General features: G+C 41.3%; 1 protein-coding gene across 1 annotated transcript in view; it reads right to left on the bottom strand.

Annotated features, from left to right (window-relative positions):
- The window catches only part of EPHA3 (EPH receptor A3), a gene marked incomplete in the record, with an annotated part of 1,122,317 nt that overhangs the window by 132,615 nt on the left and 962,676 nt on the right, over positions 1-27,026 (bottom strand). The window contains 2 exon segments of the mRNA XM_044072146.1: positions 5,977-6,186; positions 9,063-9,124. Coding sequence (XP_043928081.1) covers positions 5,977-6,186; positions 9,063-9,124 — 272 coding nt within the window.

The raw sequence follows: 27,026 nt of genomic DNA, 5'->3' as shown, positions 1-27,026 counted from the left end.
CTGTAGTCTGCCCAGCATCTCCCTGACATGCTGAAGGTTTTCTGGCCAGGAATGGCTGTAGATGGCAATATCATCTAGGTAAGCAAGGGCAAACCCTCCTGCTTCTACTAGGATATGGTCTAACAGCCTCTGGAAAGTCGCTGGGGCATTCTTCATCCCAAAGGGCATCTTTGTGAACTCATACAAGCCAAAAGGAGTCACAAAGGCTGACTTCTCTCTAGTACTGGGAGTCAGGGGCACCTGCCAGTAACCCTTGGTAAGATCAACGGTTGCAAGATACTTAGCCCCACACTCAGCTGATCTAGGGCCTCATCTGTCCTAGGCATGGGGTAAGCATCAGACTCTGTGTGACTTTAATTTCCTGTAGTCCACACAGAACGTGATGCTGCCATCCTTCTTTGGCCCCAGCACCACTGGGGAGGCGCAGGGACTGTTGGACTCTTGAATCACCCCTAGTTCCAACATCTCCTGTAACTCCTCCCTCAGAGTCTGATTGACTCTTTTAGGCAACTCTATAAGGGGTCTGTCTAATAGGGCTTTGGGGTCCTGTATCCATCGGGTGCTGCCCCAGGTGGGTGCACCCTGGTTTCCCAGTGAACATGTCCCCAAATTTCTGCAACACTGCTCGGATTTCTCAAACTTGGGTAGTAGATAGCTGCTGTGACATTGTTACCCCTTCCACTGAGGTGTCAGCCCGAGCCTCACTGAGGAGATCAGTCCCCAGATCTCTCTCAAACTGCTCCTGCAATCCATTGCAAATGCTCAGCACAAGGGTCTCTCTATCATGGTAAGGTTTCATCAAGTTAACATGGTACAATTTGTGCCCCTGCCTTCTGCCTAGCAGTTCCACCATGTAGTTATCACTTACCTTTCTTGCCACCTTGTAGGGTCCCTCCCAAGCTGTTTGCAGTGTGTTGTGTCTGACAGGGAGAGAACCATTACCTGCTGCCCCACAGCATACACCCTAGCTCGAGCATTCCTGTCATACCACACATTTTTCTGTTGTTGGGCGTCTGCCAGGTTCTCCTGGGCCAAGCCCATGAGTACCCTGAGCCTTGTCCTGAGGTTTAGGACATATGCCACAACAGACTCCTTGCGAGACTCGCACTCACCTTCCCACTTATCTCGAATTAACTCTAGAAGTCCCCTCACCCTACGCCCATACAGCAACCCAAAGGTGAAAAACCTGTGGATTCCTGGGGAACTTCTCTGTAAGCAAACAGATGAGGCAAATATTTGTCCCACTCTCTCTTAAACTTGATCTGCAAATACCCGTAGCATGGATTTGATTGTAGAGTTTAACCTCTCAACAAGACCATTAGTCTGGGGATGGTAGGGGGAGGTCTTCATGTGCTTCACCCAACATGACTTCCACAGACAAGCCAGCAGGTCTGATATGAGATTGTCACCTCTGTCAGTCAGTATTTCTTTTGGGAAACCTACCCTGCTGAAAATCTCTAACAAAGCATTTGCCGCCTTCTCTGCCTCAATGGAGGACAAAGCCACTGCCTCTATCATGTAGCATAATCCACTACCACTAGGATATACTTTTTCCCTGTGGAACTTGGGGTACTCAGAGGATCCACAATATCCATAGCTACCCTCTGAAATGCCTCCTCAATCACAGGCAAAGGCATCAAAGGAGCTCTGAACCTTGTCTCCTGCCTTGCCTACATTTTGGCACTGCTCACAGGTCCTGCAGTGCCCAGTTACATATCTGGAAATTCCAGGCCAATAGAAGTTCTGTATAATACACCTCTTTGTACATTTTATGCCAATATGATCTGCAAAGGAAATATCATGGGCTATGGCTAGAAGTGCCAGATGATAGGCTCTAGGTACTACCAACTGCTGTAATCTCTCACCTTCTAGCCCTCCCCTCAGGGGTCTACTCTCTGTATAGTAACCCTTTGTCCCAGTATACAGATTCCCCCTTTCCTCGACAATCAGGGGCCTCACTAGCTACCTGCCTCAGGCCTTGCAATGTAGGGTCTGAGACCTGAGCCTGTCTCAACTCTCTCCTTGTAAGCCTTCACAGCTCCCCTTCCACAGGAAGTCTGGCATCCTCGGACAGTGTTGCCTCACTGTCAGCCTGGGTACTACTACTCCTCTACCTTTACAATGACTCTGTCCAAGGGAACACCAGCACCCACAAGCAGCTGTGGCTCACCTTCAATCTCACTTCTACAGAGTAGCTCCCTCCCTGAAGTAACCACCTCACCAGTCCTGGCTGCAAGTATGCAGTCTGGCTGGGTGTCCCCCAGGATACCAGATCCACATGCTTGTCTCCTAGCCTGACTGCGTGCAACTGCATAAACACATGGTACTGCCTCATCCAAATCTTTCCCTATCAGGAAATCTGCAGGATGGTAGTTTGGTACCCCTATTGACTCACGACAACCTACTACTGGCATTTTTTCTTTCCCACTTACTGGCTCCCTCACCATTTGTTCCCCACCTTGCCTCTGGGGACATCTGTATGCCACATGGCCCCACTGGTTGCATTCAAAACATTTAACCCTAGCTCCTGGATGTGTACCTGGACTAGTGGCTTCCCCTGCTACTGGCAGATTCTGTTGGGGCAGTCTGTGCTGCCCACCATGGGTTCCTTTAGACCCATGAGCAGCACTGGGGGCCCCTTTCCAGTGCAGGGCTGCCCTGCTTGCAAGTAACACATTGTCTATCAGCTAACCAGATCCTCATGTCCTCAGGCAAAGTGCTAAGGGCTTGTTCACTCACCAAAAGGTCTACCAGCCCTTCAGAAGTGGTGACCTGACATCCACTCACCCATCTATGGAAATAAGTGCTTATTTCAGCAATATATTTACACACACTTTCATCTGCCTTGCATCTATGCTCACGACACTTTTTCCTATACAAGATAAAAACACTGCTTGTAGGGAGTGAATGCTTAAAACTTAAAACTACAATAATAAATGAGTGTATATCTAACACACAGCAAAACATATTTGTTAAAACTATGTAAAACAACAATAATTGCCATTAATGGCCAACATCAAACATAAACTCTAAACCTGATTATCCAATGTGTCTGGCTTTATATAATTCTTCACTCCTATTATCTGTTCTAACACCCCTGAATCTAAACTGCTGTTGGCAAAACCATTCTCGGTATGTTTGGCAAGTGCATTGTGTGTGTATGTACTTTCTGGTATGATATACGCTGTGTGAAGAGAGAAGTGTGGGATAAAAAAATAGATCCATTAAATGTATGAACAAAAAAACAGCTATTGCATCTGTGACATATAATATTCCTGTATAGGATAGATAAACTTGGGTCTGTCCCAGTAATCTCCTTAATCTTAGAGAGGAAATAGGACCTGTGGTGAGAGGGAATGTGAAGAATTATATTAGGGAGACATCAGGGAGACACATTAATCAGGTTTAGAGCTGATGTGTTAGCCCAGGGATTACTTGTAGCACACACGCCCATTCTGAAAATGAGGAGACTCAACTATACGTTTCAGGTGTTAGTTTAAACAATTCTAACAAATTCTTTTTAACAGCAGTATAATCAAAACATGCAATGTCAGACATTTTTGACAAAACATTTACAGCTTTACCATGGAGTAAGGGGGTCAGGAACCATACCCAGAGCCTTTGGTCAACACTATACTGTTTGCATACCCTCTCAAATATATGAATGAAACTATCAAAATTATCCGCCTCTTTAAACTGCTGAAGAAATTTACTGACCTATTGTGCTTCTGGGGTCCAGTTACTCCCTTCCCCATTACCTCCATGACTCTGGCAGAGTCAGCATCTCCTTCTCATGCTGCCTCTGCCTCTCCTTTTCCTCAGCTTCCAGGTGTAGCAGTTTCTCATTCTCCTCAGCCTGCAAACATCACAGCCTCTCATGGTCCTCCCTCTCTAGAGGCCTCAGTTGCTTCTCTTTCTGCATGCCTGGCCTCCAACTTAAGTCTCTTTAGCTCCAGATATATTTTTAGGTCCTCTGCAGAAAGGTTGAGCTGTCCATTTTCCAAGGGTATTATATCTCCACTGCAAGTCTGATTGTCCTCCTGGTTTCTGTTTTCTGATGCAGCTGTAAGCAAGGCTGCAATCTGTTCTGCCTAGGCCAGGTTTCCATGCACCATTCTCCTAGCCTGGCACATCTCTGCCAGCTGGCTCCTTGTCAGCTTTCCATACTCCTCTGCTGATATGCTGCCTGCTCACCCTGACTAAGCCAACAAAATAAATAAAACAATAGTAATCTGAACTCTTGAGTATTCACTGTGTGACTGTTTTTGAGTACAAACCACCTTCAAAGCTCACTGTACACAAGCTACAGGAATACAATCTACTCATACCACTACAAGCCAATTAGTATTTGCCACTAATTAATATGTGATGTGGATATCCCACCGCTGCCAAACAATTAATATGCGTTGCCCATGCCCTAGCCCAGCAATCAAGGAGCCTCAATCCTCAACACTAACACCAGTGAGGGGCATCTCATACAGGAGGAAAGGATAACAAATACACACAGTAAAGGGCAATCTTCCTTAAGAGCACACAGAGATCACAGTCAGCCTGGGGCACGACGCTCCCTTGCTCTCCACGTCCCCAATAAGACTCCCCACTGGCACAGTTACAGGGTCCAGATCTCAGCCTAGTGGGCAAGCTAAAACCACCAGCATCCTCTTTGTCCATCCAGTGCTTCGTGTCACTGCCCAAGTAGCTGACACACACAACCCCCCACACTTTGAGATAAGTTTATACAACCACACAGACATTTCCTGGGAAAGGCTGGCACAGTTTCTCCAGCTGTGTCCCTTTTACCCAGACTATATGGTAGTACCACTTGCCACCACCCACTAATATTTATCAGCTACTCAAAGGCCCTTAAAAGGCTGTCCAATTAATACTGTGCAATATTATTATCCAATTGGTAAGTGTGACTAAACAGTCAAGGCTTATTTGGAGTGACTTGGTCAGTAATCACTATAAATATGCAATGTACTCTAGAGCTTAAATTATCTCTACACAAAACAGCCACAATTGAAAGGTTTTAAAATATTTAATAATAAATAATAAAAACACAAGATAATACTTCTTACTACACAGTGCTAGTCAAGAATTCAGAGATCACAGATAAATACTTAAAATAATTCAGTAGTACAGTTCTGACATCACAGAAAAACACTTAGAAATAGCTAGAAACTAGAAAGATTAGACTAACAGAAAACACAAGTGTAAAATAAGTTTACCTATAGAGCAAGACAGTGCTGCGAGTTGAATAGTGAAGACAAAAATGCATAATGCCCTCGGATTCTCTCAGTTTTTAAAATCACATTCCTTGTTCCCATTACATCATTATTCACACTTCCCTGGGTTTCCAGGCTAACAGAAACTACATTTATATTCTTAATATCTCCTTTTGTTATCTTGCAGCTGGTCAGGAAGCAGAGCAATGAAAATACATTAGCATGTTTAACTCTAGTAATATAACTCTTGGTTAAAACAATAGAATGAATGTCTTCACCTACACCGGCCAGAGCCAACTTTAAATCAAAGGGTCATAACATGTTTTTACGTGGTCAGCAGAAAGCACTGTTGACATTTTTTTCAGTTCCACATCTAACAGCATTTTCTTCCATTTAACACAAGCCTGTGGTTCACATTAATATTTACAGATGACATAATTATCTATAAAATTCTATCTAGCTAGGCTGGCAGCCTTCACAGCAACATTCTCCATTGGCACTGTCTGCCTCAAACCCATACTTAAACCTGTGCTCTTGGAGGAGAGACTTCCAGCCTTCTCACTGGATGCCATGAACACATTTTTGAAATATAATACTTAACATGCTGAGCATGCATTGACTTTTCAGCATCTTCATTGATTAGCTTATGTTTTACATAGTATCCTCATATATAATTAAAAGTGTCAAAAGTGCATTACCCCCCTCTGCTGTCTTATACTACTGTTACAGAAAGGTCCCAAAGGTAACTTACCCTGGTTGTATAAGCTGCTTCGGGGTCATCCTCAAGCACACGGGACAGGCCAAAGTCGGACACCTTACACATCAAATTGCTGTTGACAAGAATGTTGCGGGCAGCAAGATCTCTGTGCACATATCCCATGTCACAGAGGTATTTCATACCTGAAGCTATACCCCGTAGTATGCCTACCAGCTGGATAACTGTAAACTGGGCATCGTGTTTCTAGAAAAAAAAAAGTTTTGCAATTAACAAACCTGCTTTATTGTCCAGTTTTATTGTCCAAGTCATTAATATAATCTATTAAATGCTGACTATCATGAACCATGCGGGCAAAGAAAACTGCAAACAGTTTCAGAAAGGATAATTTGCTGTGCATTTAGCAAGCCAAGAAGTGTTTGTTTTGTAATAGATTTAATAATAAATATTACGGATAAGGATAATATCATATTAGATGGATTTTATCTAATGGGATGACATGAAGGATACAATGTCAGAATCTAGACCTTATATAATAAAGTTCAGAAATATGTAGCACAGTAAAAGTCTATACAGTTACTTACCTTTACTGCAGCTGCAGTAACATGTTTGTTACAATGTGTTATAATCTCACACTTCCTTATCAGTATGCTGCCTAGTTACATCCACCATGGCTATAGTCATGACTAAAGGTCCAGTGGACCGGCCCAGTTACCTGGTTTGCAAATGAATACATTAGCAAATTGACAGGGCAATATGGCCGAGTAGGCAAACCAATATGTCAAAGATCTAACAAGATATCATCAAAGGATCTGGTACTTCAAAAAATCAGGTAGCAGGTAACTAAAAGATGTTACTAGATAGTAAGTTGTTTACGTTCTACCACTGAAGCTAAAAGTCACACTTCTGAAGTGAATGCAGATCTTTGAAGAAGTAACCACAGTAGTAGAAGATAAATAACCCACAACAGCTCACGCTCCCTGGATGGCATGAGGCAGAGTTGGCACAGTACCCATTTGGGGGGGGGGGAGTGCAATACAGAAGTTGAAGCTAGTGTCAACATCAATCAAAATGACTGAAATGAAAGCAATAGTGCCAAAACCTGTACACAAAGATTTGCACATGCATTCAGCAATGTATGACTTGTGTACTAAGTCATACATTGTTGCAATATATGACTTGTGTACCAAGTCATACATTGTTGCAATATATGACTTGTGTACCAAGTCATACATTGTTGCAATATATGACTTGTGTACCAAGTCATACATTGTTGCAATATATGACTTGTGTACCAAGTCATACATTGTTGCAATATATGACTTGTGTACCAAGTCATACATTGTTGCAATATATGACTTGTGTACCAAGTCATACATTGTTGCAATATATGACTTGTGTACCAAGTCACATTGTTGCAATATATGACTTGTGTACCAAGTCATACATTGTTGCAATATATGACTTGTGTACCAAGTCATACATTGTTGCAATATATGACTTGTGCACCAAGTCATACATTGTTGCAATATATGACTTGTGTACCAAGTCATACATTGTTGCAATATATGACTTGTGTACCAAGTCATACATTGTTGCAATGCATGACTTGTGTACCAAGTCATACATTGTTGCAATGTATGACTTGTGTACCAAGTCATACATTGTTGCAATGTATGACTTGTGTACCAAGTCATACATTGTTGCAATGTATGACTTGTGTACCAAGTCATACATTGTTGCAATGTATGACTTGTGTACCAAGTCATACATTGTTGCAATATATGACTTGTGTACTAACAGAAATACCAGTGTCACTGTCCCATACGATTATGTAATGTCAAGTGGTCAGACCTCTCCTGTCTGTTCACAGGTTCTATAATTCAGTCTATAACATGACTACCATACACTCTAGTCAGGGGGAGAAATTTCACACATTCATTCAAGTACACAAAGTGCTGATGTGGGAAATAGAGCTACAAGGGAAAAACCTGTTAAATATATGTGTTAATCATGAAATTCCAGTTAAGCCTTACAGTACTTAATACTACTCTGATGGCCTTCCCTGTATATGGACATTTCACTAGGAGAGAATGTCCAAAGGAAGTGACAAAGATGAATAAGGACAGGAAGGTCTGGAGCCATGAGGACAGCCAAAGGGTTATCGGGAGCCATGTGGACAGCCAAAGGGTTAGGAACATTCTTTTAAGGATAGTTATGGTAATGGAAGGTGAAGGTTATGAATTCGCACTATACTCAGTAAAGGTTAATAGAGTTAACCTCAAGAAGAAAGACAAGGCAAGACTGGACACAAGTTGCACACAAAAAATGGATACCTTAGACTGAAGACAGTCTTTCTCAACTTACGGAGGATACATGGAACATCCTGACTACCCCAGCAATCCGTTAATAGAAAGTAATAATGAAAATGTGATGAGAAAAAAACTAAAAGGCCTGGTAACTTTTCATTTGTTAAATGAATACATAATTTTATACTGTAGCAGAGTTAAGGCTAATCATGAGAGTCACCCCGGAGTACTTCTACATTGAACATATATAACTGGTTATTCATTTAGTAAACAAGTTTGTCAGAACTCCACACCCTCATGATATGAAATGGGGTTACTGCACAGATACCTTCTTTTATCAGGAATACACTTGCTGTAACTGCCGTTATTGCTCCTTACATCCATGTGGGGTAAATACATACCCTTTTACATTATACAATTCCATCTCCTTTGTTGAGGGCATAGTCAGGAATCAGCTGCTATCTTAGCACACTTTATAAAACACTCTACATAAAATGCGCAAATTTAATTACATGGTCATTAAACACTTCAAGGATGATGCTCAATTTTGGCATGCACAATGTCTGAATGGACATGCAGTTATGATAAAAAACTGTCCTACATTTACAGGAAATGTGAATGAATGCTACTGCAGCTGTGAAAATGGTTATGTACACTGACTAAGGGAAATGAATCTGAAGTCAAATGTTATGGAGTTATTTATTTACATTATTGTTTAAACATATTCACTGCACCACTAACTCTTAGCAGCAGAATTAGATGAAATAATCCAATCTGATAAGGTCATTCTGCATCTGTGTACACAATACTTACCCGAAGAAAGCTGTCAAGAGAGCCATTCTCCATGTATTCAGTGACGATCATTACAGGCTTACCTAAGAAAATAAAGATGATCATCACATTAGGGAATTTAATAGGAGACGAATGAACAAACAGAAATCCAATGACACATCTCACTTTTATGCATAGATCCTTCTGGCATTTGTGCACTGCATGCTGGGAATAGTCACTGTGCAGCTATGCACAGAAATTGTTTAACATTATGTTATTTTTTTTCAAATATAATAGTCAAAAAGAAATTAAGTTCATGATCTACTTCTTTCCTAGAGAGTTATGTTTTTGATCACTTGTGCTAAATTTGATCCATCAGTAACAACAATGATGAAATCTTTACCCTGCTTCATGTCTTAGGTTCATAGGTCCCAGTAAACCAGATCCAAAATCTCATCCATTTGCATTAGACACAAATCTAGCTCATTTGCTAAATGTGCAGTTGTTTAAACCAATGAACGATTAATGAAAGACTGCCTCTGTCCCCAGTTCCCACATTTATCTGGTCCAGACAACTGTTGACAAGAACACATCAGGCAATCAACCCTGCCCATCACATCCCTTTCCTGCTTTTCCAGAGTTAAATTACTTTCATCCCAAACAGCCTTGAATTTTCCCATCATTTCTAAATTAACCCATGCTATTATTCCAAGCATTGTATGTTCTAGTGCAAGATATATTTTATTCCTATAAATCCGCTAAAACTAGCATCCTACAGTTTTAAAGTTAGCATTTTATCCCATTTAATCTGTCAGATAAAATCATTTATTTGATACAGCTGACATTTTCAGTCTATTTTCTCTCATTACTTCAAGTGAATACACCATAAATTCCTCACGATTTTTTTTTTTCATTCTTCAAAATTCACATCATCTAACTGCATCATTTTTGTTACTGTCTTGACACAACTGTACTGCAGACTTAACCTGCCCCAAAAAGTACTCACTAGGACTAAACCTCACTCCTCTGCACATTGTTCCTCAGTCGTTACAGCTCCACATTTCTCACTCCCTATAATTCTCAATAGACAGCTCAGTATTTTATGTTTTCCTACATTCCCTCTCTATAAGCCTGCAATTTTACTGAACTTTATTCCTCTATGCTCCACACTGCATCTCCCTCCCAATGCTTTATGCTGTACTCTTGACTCATCTGTTATCTTGTAATACCCCCCCACACACACATGGTTACAGTCCTTTTCCACTGAAGTCTAGCCACTTTCTTCTGTTTATTCTTATTCCTGCCCTACTGAAACTATCCATTATAACTACAACTCACCACATTTATTCCTTGTATGAATATCATGCAAAACAGTGAAACTTGTCAATGTTTAATGTGATGTCATCTATTAAATTATGTACACTTGTTTTACATACAGATTTGTGAATAATTGCTTACATAATGTCACATTGTTTATGTTGTTTTACCTTTTGGCCTCTGTCATCCTACAAAGTGTCTTCTTTCTGGCCAGTGTACTTACTCAGTTAACAAATATATAAAACATTTCATAATCAGCAGATAATACAATTACCCTTGTGAATTTTCTGAAATACAGACCTATATTAACTTTTGAAAGACATGCATGTATTAAGAATTCCCATGTTACATTTATATGTTGTTCTTTCGGCTTTTCCCAGTTAGGGGTCGCTACAGCGGAACTCTGGTTCGCTAATGATTGGCAGTAGATTTTTACAGTGCCGAGGTTCCAGCTCGATGCCCAACCTTCAACGAAGGCATGCCCATTCACACATGTCTTTCGAAATCCAGTTGACTGCAGGGAGGACATGCAGACTCCACACAGAAGGCGCTCCAGCCGAGAATCAAATGGGAGAACCTCTTGCTGTGAGACGACAATGCTACCGCTGCACCACTGCAGCTTCTATGTTGCATTTATATAAGGCACTGAAATTAGACTACTCGCCTTTTCTGTAGAAGCTCACTATATTATTCCATATTCTTCTGTTGATGTGCATACAGTATGAATAAATACCACAGTGCCTTCTCTCATAGGTGATTTATACCTCATGGTTCATGTAAGTATCTGGTCAGTTTGGGTTAAGGGCTGTGGTCATCTCTCTAGTTCTAGTTCTTCTAATCAAACCAGAATGCTGTCAACAAATTAAACACACCTACATTCAGATGTGCTGTAGCTTTACATTTATTTGCTAAATTCACTTTGTTTTTATTTAACTATGCGTGCAAGGTAAAAAGTCTCAAAGGCAGAGCGGTGGTCATAAACAGTAAGAAAAGGTGGACAATTACTGACCCTTTTCAGAGGTCATTCTCAGATTAAAGGAGACTGATTTCTGATGCAGCACTGCTGTACTGCATTAACAGGATTCTCACGGTGGGTCTGATTTCTGACGCAGCACTGCTGTACTGCATTAATAGGATTCTCACGGTGGGTCCAGGCAGTGGGACAAATGTACAAGGAGTTTATAGCTGTAAGAGACAAGTGCAGGTAAACATGTTAAACTTCAATTTGGAAGGTAAGCAGTATTAAGAGAGTGGCATGAATTTTTATGTCTGTTTAAAGCTGTACATGGTTAGGCATTTTATGGTCCCCATAACTACTTGTCTGGCATTATTTCTATGTTACTAAAAGAAAAGCAAATGACAAGATGCTTGGAAAAAATTTCTGATGTAGGTTTCTGTGTTGGAACACAGATGCAAACAATGGGGAATACTTCTGGAATTTTCCAAAGGTTAAAAATGCTACTTCCACGTGTCCTGACAATATCCGTGGATGTTCATAGAGAACTGTAAAGTACTACATTGTAAAACCTATCCTTAGCTCTTTGGCCACACTCTCCCCACTGGTTAAGTTCATGAGATGTGGACATTGACAGCTGTTGTACGTTTGCATAAAGGGGGTCACCCTAATGACTCTGTGAAATTACAGGTCTACTTAGTCTTAACAATATTATGCGTAAGGCTATGGGAATGCACTGGAAATGAACTAAAACAATGATATAGGTAACCTAATAATCCTGGAGTCACACAGGTTTGGCTTGTTAAAATTCGGTACATTCCTGCTCAACCTCATTGATTTAATTGAAAGGGTTACTGATGGATACTGTGAATAATCCAGACTACCCACCTGAACATTGAAAGGGCCTTTGATACCATTATCCATGCTGGGATTATTAACAAGCTCTCCCAGTTCAACATTAATCCATACGTAGTTCAATTGTTAGGAAAATGGCCATCTAATAGATCACATACAATTAAGGTCAGGAATATTGGCTCTAGACAGAAAAAAAAAAAATCAGCAGTGGAATCCCACGGGACTCTGTATTGGGCATCTCTCTCTGTAGTACACTTCTCCAACATAAAAGATTATATTGGGAATTTATATATATATATATATATATATATATATATATATATATATATATATTCCAAAGACATGCATCTGGAGCATTTCTCCCCGGGCCTCCGCTGAAAACAGGCTCTGTGGAACCTAGTCGGACATTCCCGGTCAACAAATGTTAAATACATAAATAAATAAATAAATAAAATATTGAGAGACTGTGGCTTATCAAGTTTGCTGATAAACAGATGACCGTTAAATCCCATTCTGATTGGCAAATTTTTCAGCAAGGGCTGTCCTGAACAAATGCTCGGTATATTACAAATCATGGGGTTAACCTCAACCCAAAGAAATGCATCAGAGTCTTTGGGTAATTCTAGCATCACTGCTGCTTACTATATAAAATACCATTTAAATCTGAAGTCAAGCAGGACCTTTGGTGCATTTGTCGACAGACTGTCTTATGATCATGTTTCTGTGGTACTAAGAAAATCATTCCATCTTGCATAGCTTACCCTTCTTGGTGTCTCCTTAAGGTCCAAAGTTATAGTCACACGTTTTTCATTCCTTACTAGTTCCATAATTAATATTATGCACCCTTCAGCATATACCTTGCTAAACACCTAACCAATTTGAACATTCAATTAACTGATGTTTGATGCAAAAGGGTTGATTAAGTATTGGCGGAAATAAAACTTTGAAGTAATTGTGACGACCATGCTCAGGCCCAGCACTCAAGGAGCCTCAATCCTCACCACTAACACCAGGGAGGTCGTCTCCTAGAGGAGGAAAGTATAACTAATACACACAGTAAAGTACAATTTCCCATAAGTGCACACAGAGATCACAGTCAGTCTGGGGCTGGTTGCTCCTTTGCTCTCCAGGTCTCCAATAAGACTCCCCACTGGCACAGCTATAGGGTCCAGGTCTCAGCCTAACTGGGCAAGCTAAAACCTCCAGTACCCTCTCTGTCCAACCAGTGCTTCGTGTTTCTGCCCAGGCAGTTGATACATACACACACACAGACTTTGAGAAGAGGTTATAAAACCACACAGACTTTCCTGGTAAAAGGCTGGCACAGGTTCTCCAGCTGTGCCCTTATTACCCAGACCATACGGTAGTAATTCCTGCCACCACCCAGTTAATTATCAGCTACTAAAAGGCCCTTAAAAAGGGTGTCCAATTATTAATGTGCAATATTATAATCCAATGGTAGTATGACTAATCAGTCTCCAGGCTTATTGGAAGGACTTATTACAATAAACTCTATAAATATATAATATACTCTAAAGCATACTTTATCTCTACATAAACCAGCCACAGGTCGAAGGTTTTAAAAATATTCAATAATTAATTAAAACACAAACTACACCACAGAGATATCTAAGAGTTCATAGATCACACAGAAACTTAAAAATAATACAGTAGTACAGGTCTGATTTCAAAGAAAAATACCTAATTAATCATTAGTAGCTTTAACTATTCCTAAAAGAAATGACAGTGCTAAAACTTGTATGTGAGCATAAGGCAAAGTGCTGAGTTAGATGTCTACAGTCAAAATGCTTCCATTCTCTCACTGAAAAATAGTTTTTAAACACTAACCAACAGCTCTGCTGAGACCCTCCCAAATTACACCATTTTGACACTTAGGTTTGAGTTCTCAGGCCACAAACTGCATTATTTAGCAATCTTACACCTGCTCAGAAACTTACAACAATAAAATACATTTCACATGTATACTCTTAACAGAAACCAGAGCAATAAGAACATTCCACATGTAAATTCTGGCCCTTAACTTTAGCCTTAAAACAATAGTCATGAAACCTTCATCTAGACTCATTGGAGCTGAAGTCTAACATGAAAGGGTCACAACATGCTTCACTGGGCCAGTAGAGTGCAATGTCGTCACATATTTTGCAGTTTCACATTTCACAGTATTCTTCTGCACTCAAGAAAACATACCTGTATTTTACATTTATTTACAAATGCCAGAATTATATATCAAATTCTATTTGATTAGGCTGGCAGCCTTCGCCCATCTCTCTCCAATTGTCACATCCCCCCCCCCCCCCGGGGAACTCTAGCAAGTTTTTCAAGTGCCCCTTGAGAAACATCACTTATATGTGTCAGGTCTATCTGAGTGTATCTCACCCCATTCCCTATCTTGAAAGCCCATCTGCATTGGCATTGCTACTCCCACTGTGGTGCTGCACTGACATATATGCTTGCAACCCCAAGCTCCATCTTAGCAACTTGGCATTTTGCTGACTGGCTCTGTTTAACCATGTTAGAGGGTTGTGATCTGTCATCACAGTGAATTTTCTTCCATACAGATAAGGCTGACGTTTTTGTAGTGCCCACATTATGGCTAGACATTACTTTTTTACCACTGCAAAGCATTCCTCCCTGGGTTGGAGCCTGCGACTGAGATAAACCACTGGGTGCTCTTCTCCCTCTGAAGCAATCTGGCTAAGTACAGCCCCCACCTGCACAACAAATTATTTGCTACAGTCTGGACTGACTAAAACAGGGAGTCCTCCCAAAGCTTCCTTACACTTCTGAAATGCCTGCTTACATGCTGGGGTCCACTCTACCTTATCTGGCCTGCTCTTCCTTGTCAGGTCTGTGAGGGGAGCAGCTATGGTACTATAATTGGGAACAAACTTTCTGTAGTACCCTGCTGTCCCTTAGAATGTCCTCACCTTCTTTTTCATAACAGATGCAGGGCATGCCTGAATAGCTTCCTCTTTGGCAGGTTCTGGCCTTATCTTACCACTCCATGTCCTAGGTAGGAGACCTCTGCCATACCCACTTGACATTTGCTTGGCTTAATGGTCAACCTTGCCTTCTGTAGTCTGCCCAGCACCTCCCTGACATGCTGAAGGTGCTCTTGCCAGGAATGGCTGTAGATAGCAATATCATCCATGTAAGCAAAGCCAAACCCTCCTGCTAAGATACAAGCCTCTGGAAAGTTGCTGAGGCATTCTTCATCCCAAAGGGCATCTTTGTGATCTCATACAAGCCAAAAGGAGTCACAAAGGCTGACTTCTCTCTAGCACTGGGAGCCAAAGGCTCCTGCCAGTAACCCTTGGTAAGATCAATGGTTATAAGATACTTAGCCCCACCCAGTTGTCTAGGGCCTCATCTGTCCTAGGCATGGGGTAAGCATCTGCCTCTGTATGACTATTTAATTTCCTGTAATCCACACAGAACCTGGTGCTGCCATCCTTCTTTGGCACCAGTACCACTGGTGAGGCCCAAGGACTGTTGGACTCTTGAATCATCTCTAGTTCCAACATCTCCTGTACCCCCTCCCTCACAGTCTGTTTGACTCTCTCAGGCACCCTATAAGGGGCCTGCCTAATAGGCCTTTGGGGCCCTGTATCCACCAGGTGGGTGCACCCTGGTTTCCCAGTGAACACATCCCCAAATTCCTACAACACTGCTCGGATTTCTCGAACCTGGGTAGGAGATAGTTGCTGGGAGATGGCTGCTGGGATATTGCTACCCCTTCCACCGAGGTGTCAGCCCGAGCCTCACTGAGGAGATCAGTCCCCAGATCTCCTCAGACTCCTCCTGCAATCCACTGCAAATGCTCAGCACAAGGCCCGCCCTGTCATGGTAAGGTTTCATCATGTTAACATGGTAGAATTTGTGCCCCTGCCTTCTGCCTAGCAGTTCCACCATGTAGTTAACATCACTTACCTTTCTTGCCACTTTGTAGGGTCCCTCCTAAGCTGCTTGCAGCTTGTTGTGTGACAGGAATGAAAACCACTACCTGCTGCCAGACAGCATATTCCCTAGCTTGAGCATACCTGTCATACCACACCTTTTTCTGTTGTTTGGCTTCTGCCAGGTTCTCCTGGGCCAAGCCCATGAGTTCCCTGAGCATTGTCCTGAGGTTTAGGACGTATGCCACAACACACTCCTTGTGAGACTCTCACTCGCCTTCCCACTTATCTCAAATTAAATCTAGAGGTCCCCTCACCCTATGCCCATACAGCAACTCAAAGGGTGAAAAACCCATGGATTCCTGGGGAACCTCTCTAAGCAAATAGATGGGGCAAATATTTGTCCCACTCCCTCTTAAACTGATCTGCAAATGCCCATAGCATCGACTTGATTGCAGAGTTTAACCTCTCAACAAGACCATTAGGTCTGGGGATGGTCTTCATGTGCTTCACCCCACAGGACCTCCCCAGACAAGCCAGCAGGTTTGACATAAAATTGGCACCTCTGTCAGTCAGTATTTCTTTTGGGAAACTTACCCTGCTGAAAATCTCTAGCAAAGCATTTGCCACCTTCTCGGCCTCAATGTAGGACAAAGCCACTGCCTAAGGGGTATCATGTAGCAAAATCTACCATCACTAGGATATACTTTTTCCCTGTGGAACTTGGGGTACTCAGAGGACCCACAATATCCATAGCTACCCTCTGAAATGGCTCCTCAATCACAGGCAAAGGCATCAAAGGAGCTCTCACTTTGTTTCCTGCCTTGTCTACCTTTTGGCACTGCTCACAGGTCCTGTAGTTCACGGTTACATCTCTGGAAATTCCAGACCAATAGAAGTTTTGCATAATACACCTCTTTGCAAGTTTTATGCCCATATAACCTGCAAAGGAAATATAGAAGCGCCAGACGGTAAGCTCTAGGCACCACCAACTGCTGTACTCTCTCAACTTTTAGACCTCCCTCACGGGTCCACTCTCTGTATAGTAACCCTTTGTTCCAGTATACAGAGTCCCCCTTCCCTTGAGAATCAGGTGCCTTCCTAGCTACCTGCCTCAGGTCTTGCAATGTAGGGTCTGAGAGCGGAGTCTGTGTCAAGTCTCTCCTTGTAACTCTTCGCAGCTCCACTTCCACAGGAAGTCTGGCATCCTCTGACAGTGGTGCCTCACTGCCAGCCTGGGTACTACTACTCACCTATACCATTGCAGTTACCCTGTCCAAGGGAACATCAGTACCCACAAGCAGCTGTGGCTTACATTCAGTCTCACTGCTACAGCATAGCTCACTCCCTTTAAGTAACCACCTCAGCAGTCCTGGCTGAAAGTATGCAGTCTGTCTGGGTCTCCCCCAGGCTACCAGACCCCCATGCTTGTCTCCTAGCCTCACTGCATGTAACTGCATAAGTACATAATACTGCCTCATCCAAATCCTTCCCTCTCTGGACATCTGCAGGATGGTAGTTCCATACTCCTGTTGTTTCAAGACAACCCACTTTGTGGCATTTTGTCTTTCCCACTTACTGGCTCCCTCACCTTTGGTTCCCCAATTTGCCTCTGTGGACATCTGTATGCCACATGGCCCCACTGGTTGCATTCAAAACATTTGACGCTAGCTCCTGGACATGTGCCTGAACTAGTGGCTTCCCTTGCTACTGGTGGATTCTGTTGGGGCAGTCTGTGCTGCCCACCATGGGTTCCTTTAGTCCAATGAGCAGAACTGGGGATCCCTTTCCTGTGCAGGGCTGCCTGCTTGCTAGGTATAGGTCTCCCTTCTTCCCCAACTCCTCTAAAGTAGCACACTGTCTATCAGCTAACCAGATCCTCATGTCCTCAGGCAAAGTGCTAAGGGATTGTTCCCTCACTAAAAGGTCTGCCAGCCCTTCAAAAGTGGTGACCTGACATCCACTCACCCAGCTATAAAAATACGTGCTCAGTTCAACAATATATTCACATAAATTTTCATCTACCTTGCGTCTATGCTCACAAAACTTTTTTCCTATACATTTCAGGTGTTAGCTTAAAACATTCTAATAAATGTCTTTTTACATCAGTATAATCAAAACAGTCAGTGTCATGCATTTTTGCTAAAGTTACAGCTTTACCATGGAGTAAGGGGGTCGGGAACCGTACCCAGAGCCTTTGGTCAACTTCATACTGTTTACATACCTGCTCAAACATATGAATGAAGCTATCAAACTTATCCCCCTCTTTAAACTGTGGAAGAAATTTACTGACCTTTTGTGCTTCTGGGGTCCAGTTGCTCCCTTCCCCATTACCTCCATGACTCTGGTGAAGAGTCAGCATTTCCCTCTCATGCTTTCTCTGCTGTTCCTGTTCTTCAGCTTCTAGGCTCCTCATTCTCTCAGATGCTTCTAGTTCCATATGCCTGGCCTCCAACTCAAGTCTCTTCAGCTCCAGCTGGATTTTGTTTTTAAGTCCACTGCAGAAAGGTTGAGCTGTCCATTCTCTGAGGATATTGCATCTCCACTGTCAGATTGTTCTCCAGGCTGCTGTTTTCTGATGCAGCTGTAACCAAGGCTGTAATCAGATCTGCCTTAGTCAGGTTTCCATGTACCAGCCCCCTAAGCCTGGCACGTCTCCGCCAGATGGTTCCTTGTCAGCTTTCCATACTCTTCTGCTGACATGCTGCCTGCTCACCCTAACACTAAGCTAACAAAAGAATTAAAACAATTGTGATCTGAACTCTTGGTATACACTGCGTGGCTGTTTTAGAGTACAAAACACTTTTAGAGATCACTGAACATAAGCTACAGGAATTCACTCTACCCACACCACTACAAGCCAATTAGTGTGTGAAGTAGATCCAACCACTGCAAACCACATGTGACTACCGTGCCCTGGCCCAGCAATCAAGGAGCCTCAATCCTCACCACTAACACCAGGGAGGTCATCTCCTAGAAGAGAGGAAAGGATAACTAATACACACAGTAAAGTACAATTTCCCTTAAGTGCACACAGAGATCACAGTCAGTCTGGGGCTGGTTGCTCCTTTGCTCACCAGGTCCCCAATAAGACTCCCCACTGGCACAGCTATAGGGTCCAGGTCTCAGCCTAACTGGGCAAGCTAAAACCTCCAGTACCCCTCTCTGTCCAACCAGTGCTTCATGTCTCTGCCCAGGTAGCTGATGCGAGGTTATACAACCACACAGACTTTCCTGGGAAAAGGCTGGCACAGGTTCTCTAGCTGTGACCATATTACCCAGACCATACAGTAGTAATTCCTGCCACCATCCACTTAATTATCAGCTACTAAAAGGCCCTTAAAAGGGTGTCCAATTATTACTGTGCAATATTATAATCCAATGGCTGTATGACTAATCAGTCTCAAGGCTTACTGGAAGGGTTTAGTACAATAAACTCTATAAATATATAATGTACTCTAAAGCATACTTTATCTCTTCATAAACCAGCCACAGGTAGAAGGTTTTAAAAATATTTAATAAATAATTAAAACGCAAGACAAAACTACTATACCACAGAGCTATCTAAGAGTTCAGAGAGCACACAAAAACTTAATACAGTAGTACAGGTATGATTTCAAAGAAAAATATCTAATTAATCTTTACTAGCTTTAACTATTCCTACAAGAAATCACAGTGCTAAAACTTGCATGTGACCATAAGGCAAAGTGCCGAGTTAGATGTCCAAAGTCAAATTGCTTCTAGTCTCTCACTGAACAATAGTTTTTAAACACTAACCAACAGCTCTGCTGAGGCCCTCCCAAACTACATCATGTTGACCACTTAGGTTTGAGTTCTCAGGCCACAAATGGCATTATTAAGCAATCTAATACCTGCTCAGAAACTTACAACAATAAAAGACATTTCACATGTATACTCTAACAGAAACCAGAGCAATAAGCACATTCCACATGTAAATTCTGACCCTTAACTTTAGCCTTAAAACAATGGTCATGAAACTTTCATCCAGACTCACTGGAGCTGAATTCTAACATGAAAGGGTCACAACATGCTTTACTGGGCCAGTAGAGTGCAATGTTGTCATATATTTTGCAGTTCCACATTTCACAGTATTCTTTTACACTCAGAAAAACATGCCTGCATTTTACATTTATTTACAAATGCCAGAATTATGTATCAAATTCTATTTGACTAGGCTGGCAGCCTTCGCCCATCACTCCCCAATCGTCACAGTAATATAGACTCAACCAAACATAGCCCTTATTTCTGGAATAGGCTGCCCTTATCTAGCAAGCAAAATGCCTCCCTAGCAACCTTTAAAACCAGTCTGGATGACAGGATGGGCAACTGCAAATTTTCACGAGGGATGTATGTAAAATATTTGCTTAATAGCGGGATGCTGAGTCTCCCACCAGTATTGGGTCATGGGGCTGAGCTTTTTAATGGTCTCCTTGATTGTAAGCATAGTGAGAATCTATGAACCAATATGCCTGGATGTAAATCTCACATCATTACAGGACAAATACAAGGCAGTTTTTCTTTTGCAGAAATGTGCCCCACTGGGATTTGCAAGTGGATTGCTATAAATCATTTGTAACCTCAGATAAGCTTACCTGCAAAAGGAAATAGAACTGTGTCTTCTCAGATAATACACTGCCAAATGACCATCTTCTCTGACTTGAACTGGTCCTGAAAGCAGACAAGCTACAGACTGAGGGGAATAAAAGATCATGATTTATATCCTGAAGTGACTCAAGCAGGCAAGCTATAGGTTGTAGCATATAAAAGATCACTCCTAATGTAAACACAGACAGTGATGTGCAGGTTATGGAAGCTGTTTAAGAATTTCTAGGAACCATTAGCTGTGAACTTTCACAAGTCTGCTGGGATGGTGGTATTAATTGTCAGGGTCTCCTTTAGATTTAAAGGTAGCACATTTCTAGATGGAAAGTTCATTCAGTTTAAATGATCATGTGACTGACGAGGATTATAGCCACTAGCTAGGAGGAGTCTACATCAATGCCTTCAAAAGTAGATAGGTGAGCAAACCTCACCAACCAACGACCTCATCAACCTGTTACAGGAATGTACCGTAACAGATGCAGGTGACTATCTTGGGGTTTAAACTGATCTAAGAGTATTCGTAGTTTAAGAATCTAAACTGAGTGGGCTACTCTGGGTACTGTCATATTATTTATAAGGAAATTTTTACAACATGGTTGGAATAAGGTTGACCCTTCTTGAGAATATGCAAAAAGGGATGTCAGAGAATGTCGGTGTGATATTGTTCTGATCCCGGGGAGCGTCACTTAATTACATCGTATCGTACTTTAACCTTCTATAAAAGCTTAAAACAGCTCCTTTCTATGTTCTTAATCAATATGTTTTGACTGAACTAGCCACTGATGAATGTAATTAGACTGAACATAATGTCCTTTCAACTGCATTGTTTATTATAACAGACTGTGCTTCTTATTGTATATTTACTTTTTGCTCCTTTATTGGCCTTGAATCTGTACCTTAACTTTTAGACTCTGTACTGTACTTTATTAACAAGTGTATTGTATTTACTATATTTGCTGTACTAATATTTGTAGAGATTTTCTCCCCGGGCCTTCACTGAAAATGGGATCCATGTCCAGTTGGACTTCCCCGGTAAACAAATGCAAACTAACTAAAATAAATAAATATCTGCAACTGATGTACAAACAATGAGCCCTTAAAGCAGACCTGTGTGCAGATGGCATTCTCATAACTACTGCTCCTGATTTCTGTATATTTAATACTAGCTGCTTCTTTTTTGTGCCTTTACCGCATCAAGAATTTCTTCCTAATGTACACATCTGACTTAGCAGAAATATCGGTTTGAAATTAGAAGGTTTTATGATGGTAGCCTTAAATCAAATTAATTTCATCTTAGACTCAAGCCTAATTGACCACATCTATCCTTTACTCAATATGCTTCACGCAAACAAAAAATGGCTACATTTGCACTTAATGTGATAAATAAATCCCTCTTCATTAACAAAGTTGTAGGTTTCGCTGTCGGGATTTCATCCAAGATCAGAGAACTCTGCATCTTTATTGTCACCTCTTTTCATTCCCTCATTTCTCTTCACTAATTGTGAAATAAAATTAAAATAAAAGTCTTTCTATGTTTGCGTTAAGAGCTGCATGCTATTAAAACTGAACACACATTGCTTGGAAGCACTCAGAATTTGACCTCAGTTCAATGAATCTGTCCAAGCTTCTTGTAGAAGCAGTCGATGATTCAGTTCATTTGCTGAAATGCACTCACTGAAGTAGGTGAGGATTCATTTATAAAAACACTGTTTGCACTTGGCATATGCCTTCACTTTTGAATGAGTCCCTAAGATGCACACAACTGAAAATTAGTCATCACAGAACTAGGTATTAGTGAGAATGTTGAAAAGCATAACAATAAAACTTTACTTTTGCTCTTCCGCTGCAGAAATTGGATCTCTGTACAAGTAGTGATGTGATGAAAGAATTCAGACTAAAGAAACTCCTCAAATGTTCAGCACTACAGTTGTACAGCACATAGAAACAAGAACATTGTCTTATAATACCAATTATGACAGTTCCTTTAGCTACTTAATATTAAGCCAGCTTTTCCATCCTTGGGACAACAAAAGCACTGTTGTATCTAGCATATAAGAGAGATCAAAGCCATGGGCCCAAATTCTGACTTGAACCTTGTATTATTTTATACACCTATATCTGTAGCGGAGAGGGCAGATTTGAGGAAAGTTTCAAACGAACCCTGAGCTAGCACAACCAGAATGACATTCTAAACATAAGACGTATTACAATACTTTAGGTCAATACTGAAATTCAAGAGCTTAGCATGCTGTACTTTAAGTTACCAGAGGCCTATACTCTTATGAACTACTAGATATTACACAGTGTATTTACATATAAACTGCACGTTGTATTAAACTGCCTTAAATAAGATGACAGAAAGAAGACAGGACATTCCAAGAGTAGGAAAAAGAGGATGAGAAATCAGAAAATGAAGAGAAGGAATGGTAGGCTGGTACAACCCCGATAGAAATGTTTTAATTTTGTAGGGACTTTTCATATGTTCCAGCTAAACCAATTATGCATACATTTCAAATAATTGTTACTACACAAGTCCAAAGTCACAGGAGAAACAAGACTGCCCCAATGGGCCTATGAAATAAAAAGACCAAGGGACACTTCCTTTTTAAAAGCTATATCAAGGATGCATTTTCTATAAATACGGACCTTGAAATATACTAGCACAGTCATCTAGAGACAAACAATTCATGAAATGTGGAAGAAAACCAAACTTGCTCCAAAGTACTAAAATACTTTTTTTGTCAATGTTTTATAAATGGCCTTACTGAAAGATTAAAACAAAACTACCTTTTTGCTGACAAAAATATGATATGTAACAGGGACAAAATAAATAATATTAAAAAAAAAAGTGTTGCATCCTTACCAGCAATGGGTTATTATAGAACGCGTGAACAATTGCACAAAGTGTGATGGCTAACCGGCTGCTGTCCTTTGCTTTCTCGGGGGAATGCCCTCTGATTATGTGTACATATCTCTCCATTAACATGTGATTAAGCGGAAAGTACACACACATACATATATCAGACAAGTAAGCTTGTTCATCCGGCACCAGTAGCCATTCACCATTCTAAGCCCCCTTAACCTGGTTTTAGGACCAAAAATAGCCAGCTTGGTCTGCATCCTACCCCTGCCCATCCTCAAGTTAGGAGCAAAAAAGGAAACAAGTCCCTGATCTGATCCTTCTGAAATGCAGGAGACAATCAGTTCCCATTTCTAGAATGGAGAGCTCTAAAGCACTTACATTTTTTTTTAAATAAAACTCAGATTTAAACTGTAGCAAGCAGATACTTACTATAATTCACAAAATATATGGAGTGCAACAGCACTCAGATGATAATCTAACAAAAAAGAAGAAAAAAACATGTTCTTTTGAGCTCTAGCAAACTGATTGCTACTTTGAGAGAAGCAGGTGATACAATTCATACTGATCATGGAGCACTACAGTGCTCAGATGATGATATCTGCCTTAGAAGTTGTCAAAGTCTGTTTGATGCAGCAGACTACACAGAGCACTACAGAGCTCAGATTTTCCTTTAAAATAATAAAAAAAAAACTTTCCTCTGAACTGTAGCAAACCCTTGCTACATTTGTAACAAGCAGTTAGATTAGACCCCCCCCCCCGAAGGAGCACTACAGCATTCATATCTGCCTTTAAAAAAAGAAAAAAAAGTTTTTGTAATTGTAGCAAGCTGCTTCCTACATCTGCCACAAGCAGTTGCGACAGTTAGACTACTTTCAAAGTGTTATAGCACTCAACGTTGACCACAAATTTAATACGGACATTTAAACCCTAGTGTACACAAATGCTACTGCTAATGAGAGAGTAATTGGGATTGCCTGATCATGCCCCCCTATCATTCTGTACCTGGGGCAGCTGCACCATTCGCACTACCCTAGCTACACTACTGATATGCATACATGATTACAAATATACACATGTTGCTTTCCATCACATTCTCAAAATTATATTAAATAATATGCTCAGGCTTGGATTACTCACTGTTTCTTTCTATCTGCTTGATTGTCAGATATTTAACAGAATCTTGATACTACAAACATTATTAAAGTTCTTGAACCTAATGTCTTTGAGAAAGGAAAAAAATTCCTTACTTATTTTTATGGTTTCTCTTTTTCCAAGTTACAGCAACCTCAGAATGAGAAAAATAAAGCATGGTGATGAGCTGTACAGAACCTCCCCCCCAAAATGTACTTGATTTTTTAGCTTTAATTTTTTATGACAGAAGGATGTTTTTGGTTGAAACCCTTTCCTCTCCTAAGCACTGCTTTGTTGAGTGCTTGCATAATTAACAAGGAATAGAACCAATGGTTGTGGATGAGCTTTCTGATATTTTTGGGTTATAACAGACTATTCATGAGTCTCTCTGCCCGACGGTGCCCGACTCTCTCTGCCCGACGGTGCCCGACTCTCTCTGCCCGACGGTGCCCGACTCTCTCTGCCCGACGGTGCCCGACTCTCTCTGCCCGACGGTGCCTGACTCTCTGCCCGACGGTGCCCAACTCTCTGCCCGACGGTGCCCAACTCTGCCCGACGGTGCCCGACTCTCTCTGCCCGACGGTGCCCGACTCTCTCTGTCCGACGGTGTCCGACTCTCTCTGTCCGACGGTGTCCGACTCTCTCTGTCCGACGGTGTCCGACTCTCTCTGACAGTGTCTCTCTGTGTCCAAGCTCAAATATTAGTTTTCATAAAGACCTCATGATGCTGACTTGTTTTGGGGGCACATGGGGTTACACTACAATTTAAGTTTAAAAATGTTTAATCCTCAATATCATTCTTCTGTGAAATCATTCAAGAAACAGGTATTCCTGATATACTTATCAAATTAAAAAAAAAACAAAAAACAGGTTAATCCTTCATATCAGTCTGCTGTGAAATTTGTTGACTAATTATTTGAGATTTACATGGGAATGAAAATACTTTAAAGGTCAGACACAACTTTATCAGGGATGATAAAACAGGCTCTCTCTTTTTACTATGCTCTGATTAGAGTACCTGTTGTAACTCAGGCTGATGGGGGGGGTGTCAACTTATTAAATTATGTTGTGCAATTGGTTGCTATCTGGTCTTATCCACTTTTATTCTAGCATTTTCTCCTACAAAATGTTCAGTAGGAAAGGTGGAGTGAATGAGACACCTGTGACATGTGTCAACTTGTAGGAGGTGTAAACCCCTACCCAGGTATCAACTTTTAATGGTACTAACCCTCAAAATTTCACAGCTTAGTATCACATTATTATGACTGCAATTGCTTATTAGATTATAAACAGCTGTCAACTATTTACAATTTTAACTACCTTTAAAAAATGTTGACAGAGCATGGACTTGCTTAATAAGTGATCACAATTCTGATAACTTGTATTAGACAGTGTATAAACTTCCTTTTTGTTTTTTTTAAAAAGCTTAGCGGGGGGGGGGGTGATGATGTACTACTCAAGGTACCAAAGACACTCATAGTTCACTAACCATTACTGTTAAAGCATCCCATTCCGAAGTAAAAATTATGCTTTCTGTATAAAAAAGGCTTTATTTTCCCCACACTCTGCTTCTTCCCCCCTTATAAGCTACAGTGTTATAACTTCTCGATTATTAGCATCTACAAAACATTGTAAGTTTGTTACTTTGATTACATTGATACATAAACTTCAGTATGTTGGTGTGACCAGAGTCTTTTACAGTCACATCAACTAGGATATTGGATGTAAACCTACCTTCTTACTTCCGGAAAAAGCTTTTGTTAGCATTCGTACCACAATTCTGTGCTGCAACATTTTTACTGCACTGTTTATCTTGCTTCATTGGCACAGAGGTATAAAGCCTGGACTATAACTGAGGAGTTATGAGTGTCATGCAGTAGCCCAGGCATACATAAGAGCTGGCATGGGAAAACAGAAGAGTAATGGTGATTTTCCAGGTGACCCCTCCTCAGGAGGAGAGTGTATAACACATTTGACACCTATTCCTACAGTAGAACTCCTACAGGAGAGTGATCCCTTGGGAATGCTGGCCAAAAAAGTTGTCAAGGCATACCTGATGGGTTACTTTAGCCAAGTGACACTTCCTTGCTGATGCTCTCATTGCAAGCCAAACCCTGTGGTGGTACTGGACAAACCAATAGGGATAGGGACCAAGAGTGTTAGTATCTCATACAGTCCTGATTCCTGCTGGACATCTGCTCCCTCTTGGCTGGCCTTAACACCTTAACCCTGATGTTGGGGAACAAATGGGCCAATTGGCTGGGGGGGGGGGGGGTTCGGATGACTGGCAGGCAGTGAGGTAAAAAAAATATGGAGAAAATGTCAGTTACTAGATTTGCAGCAAG

The sequence above is a fragment of the Protopterus annectens genome, chromosome 5.part0, assembly GCF_019279795.1.
Source record: "Protopterus annectens isolate FY-2018-M chromosome 5.part0, PAN1.0, whole genome shotgun sequence".
Taxonomy (NCBI): Eukaryota; Metazoa; Chordata; order Ceratodontiformes; family Protopteridae; genus Protopterus; species Protopterus annectens.
This window is presented reverse-complemented; position numbering and strand designations above follow the sequence as displayed.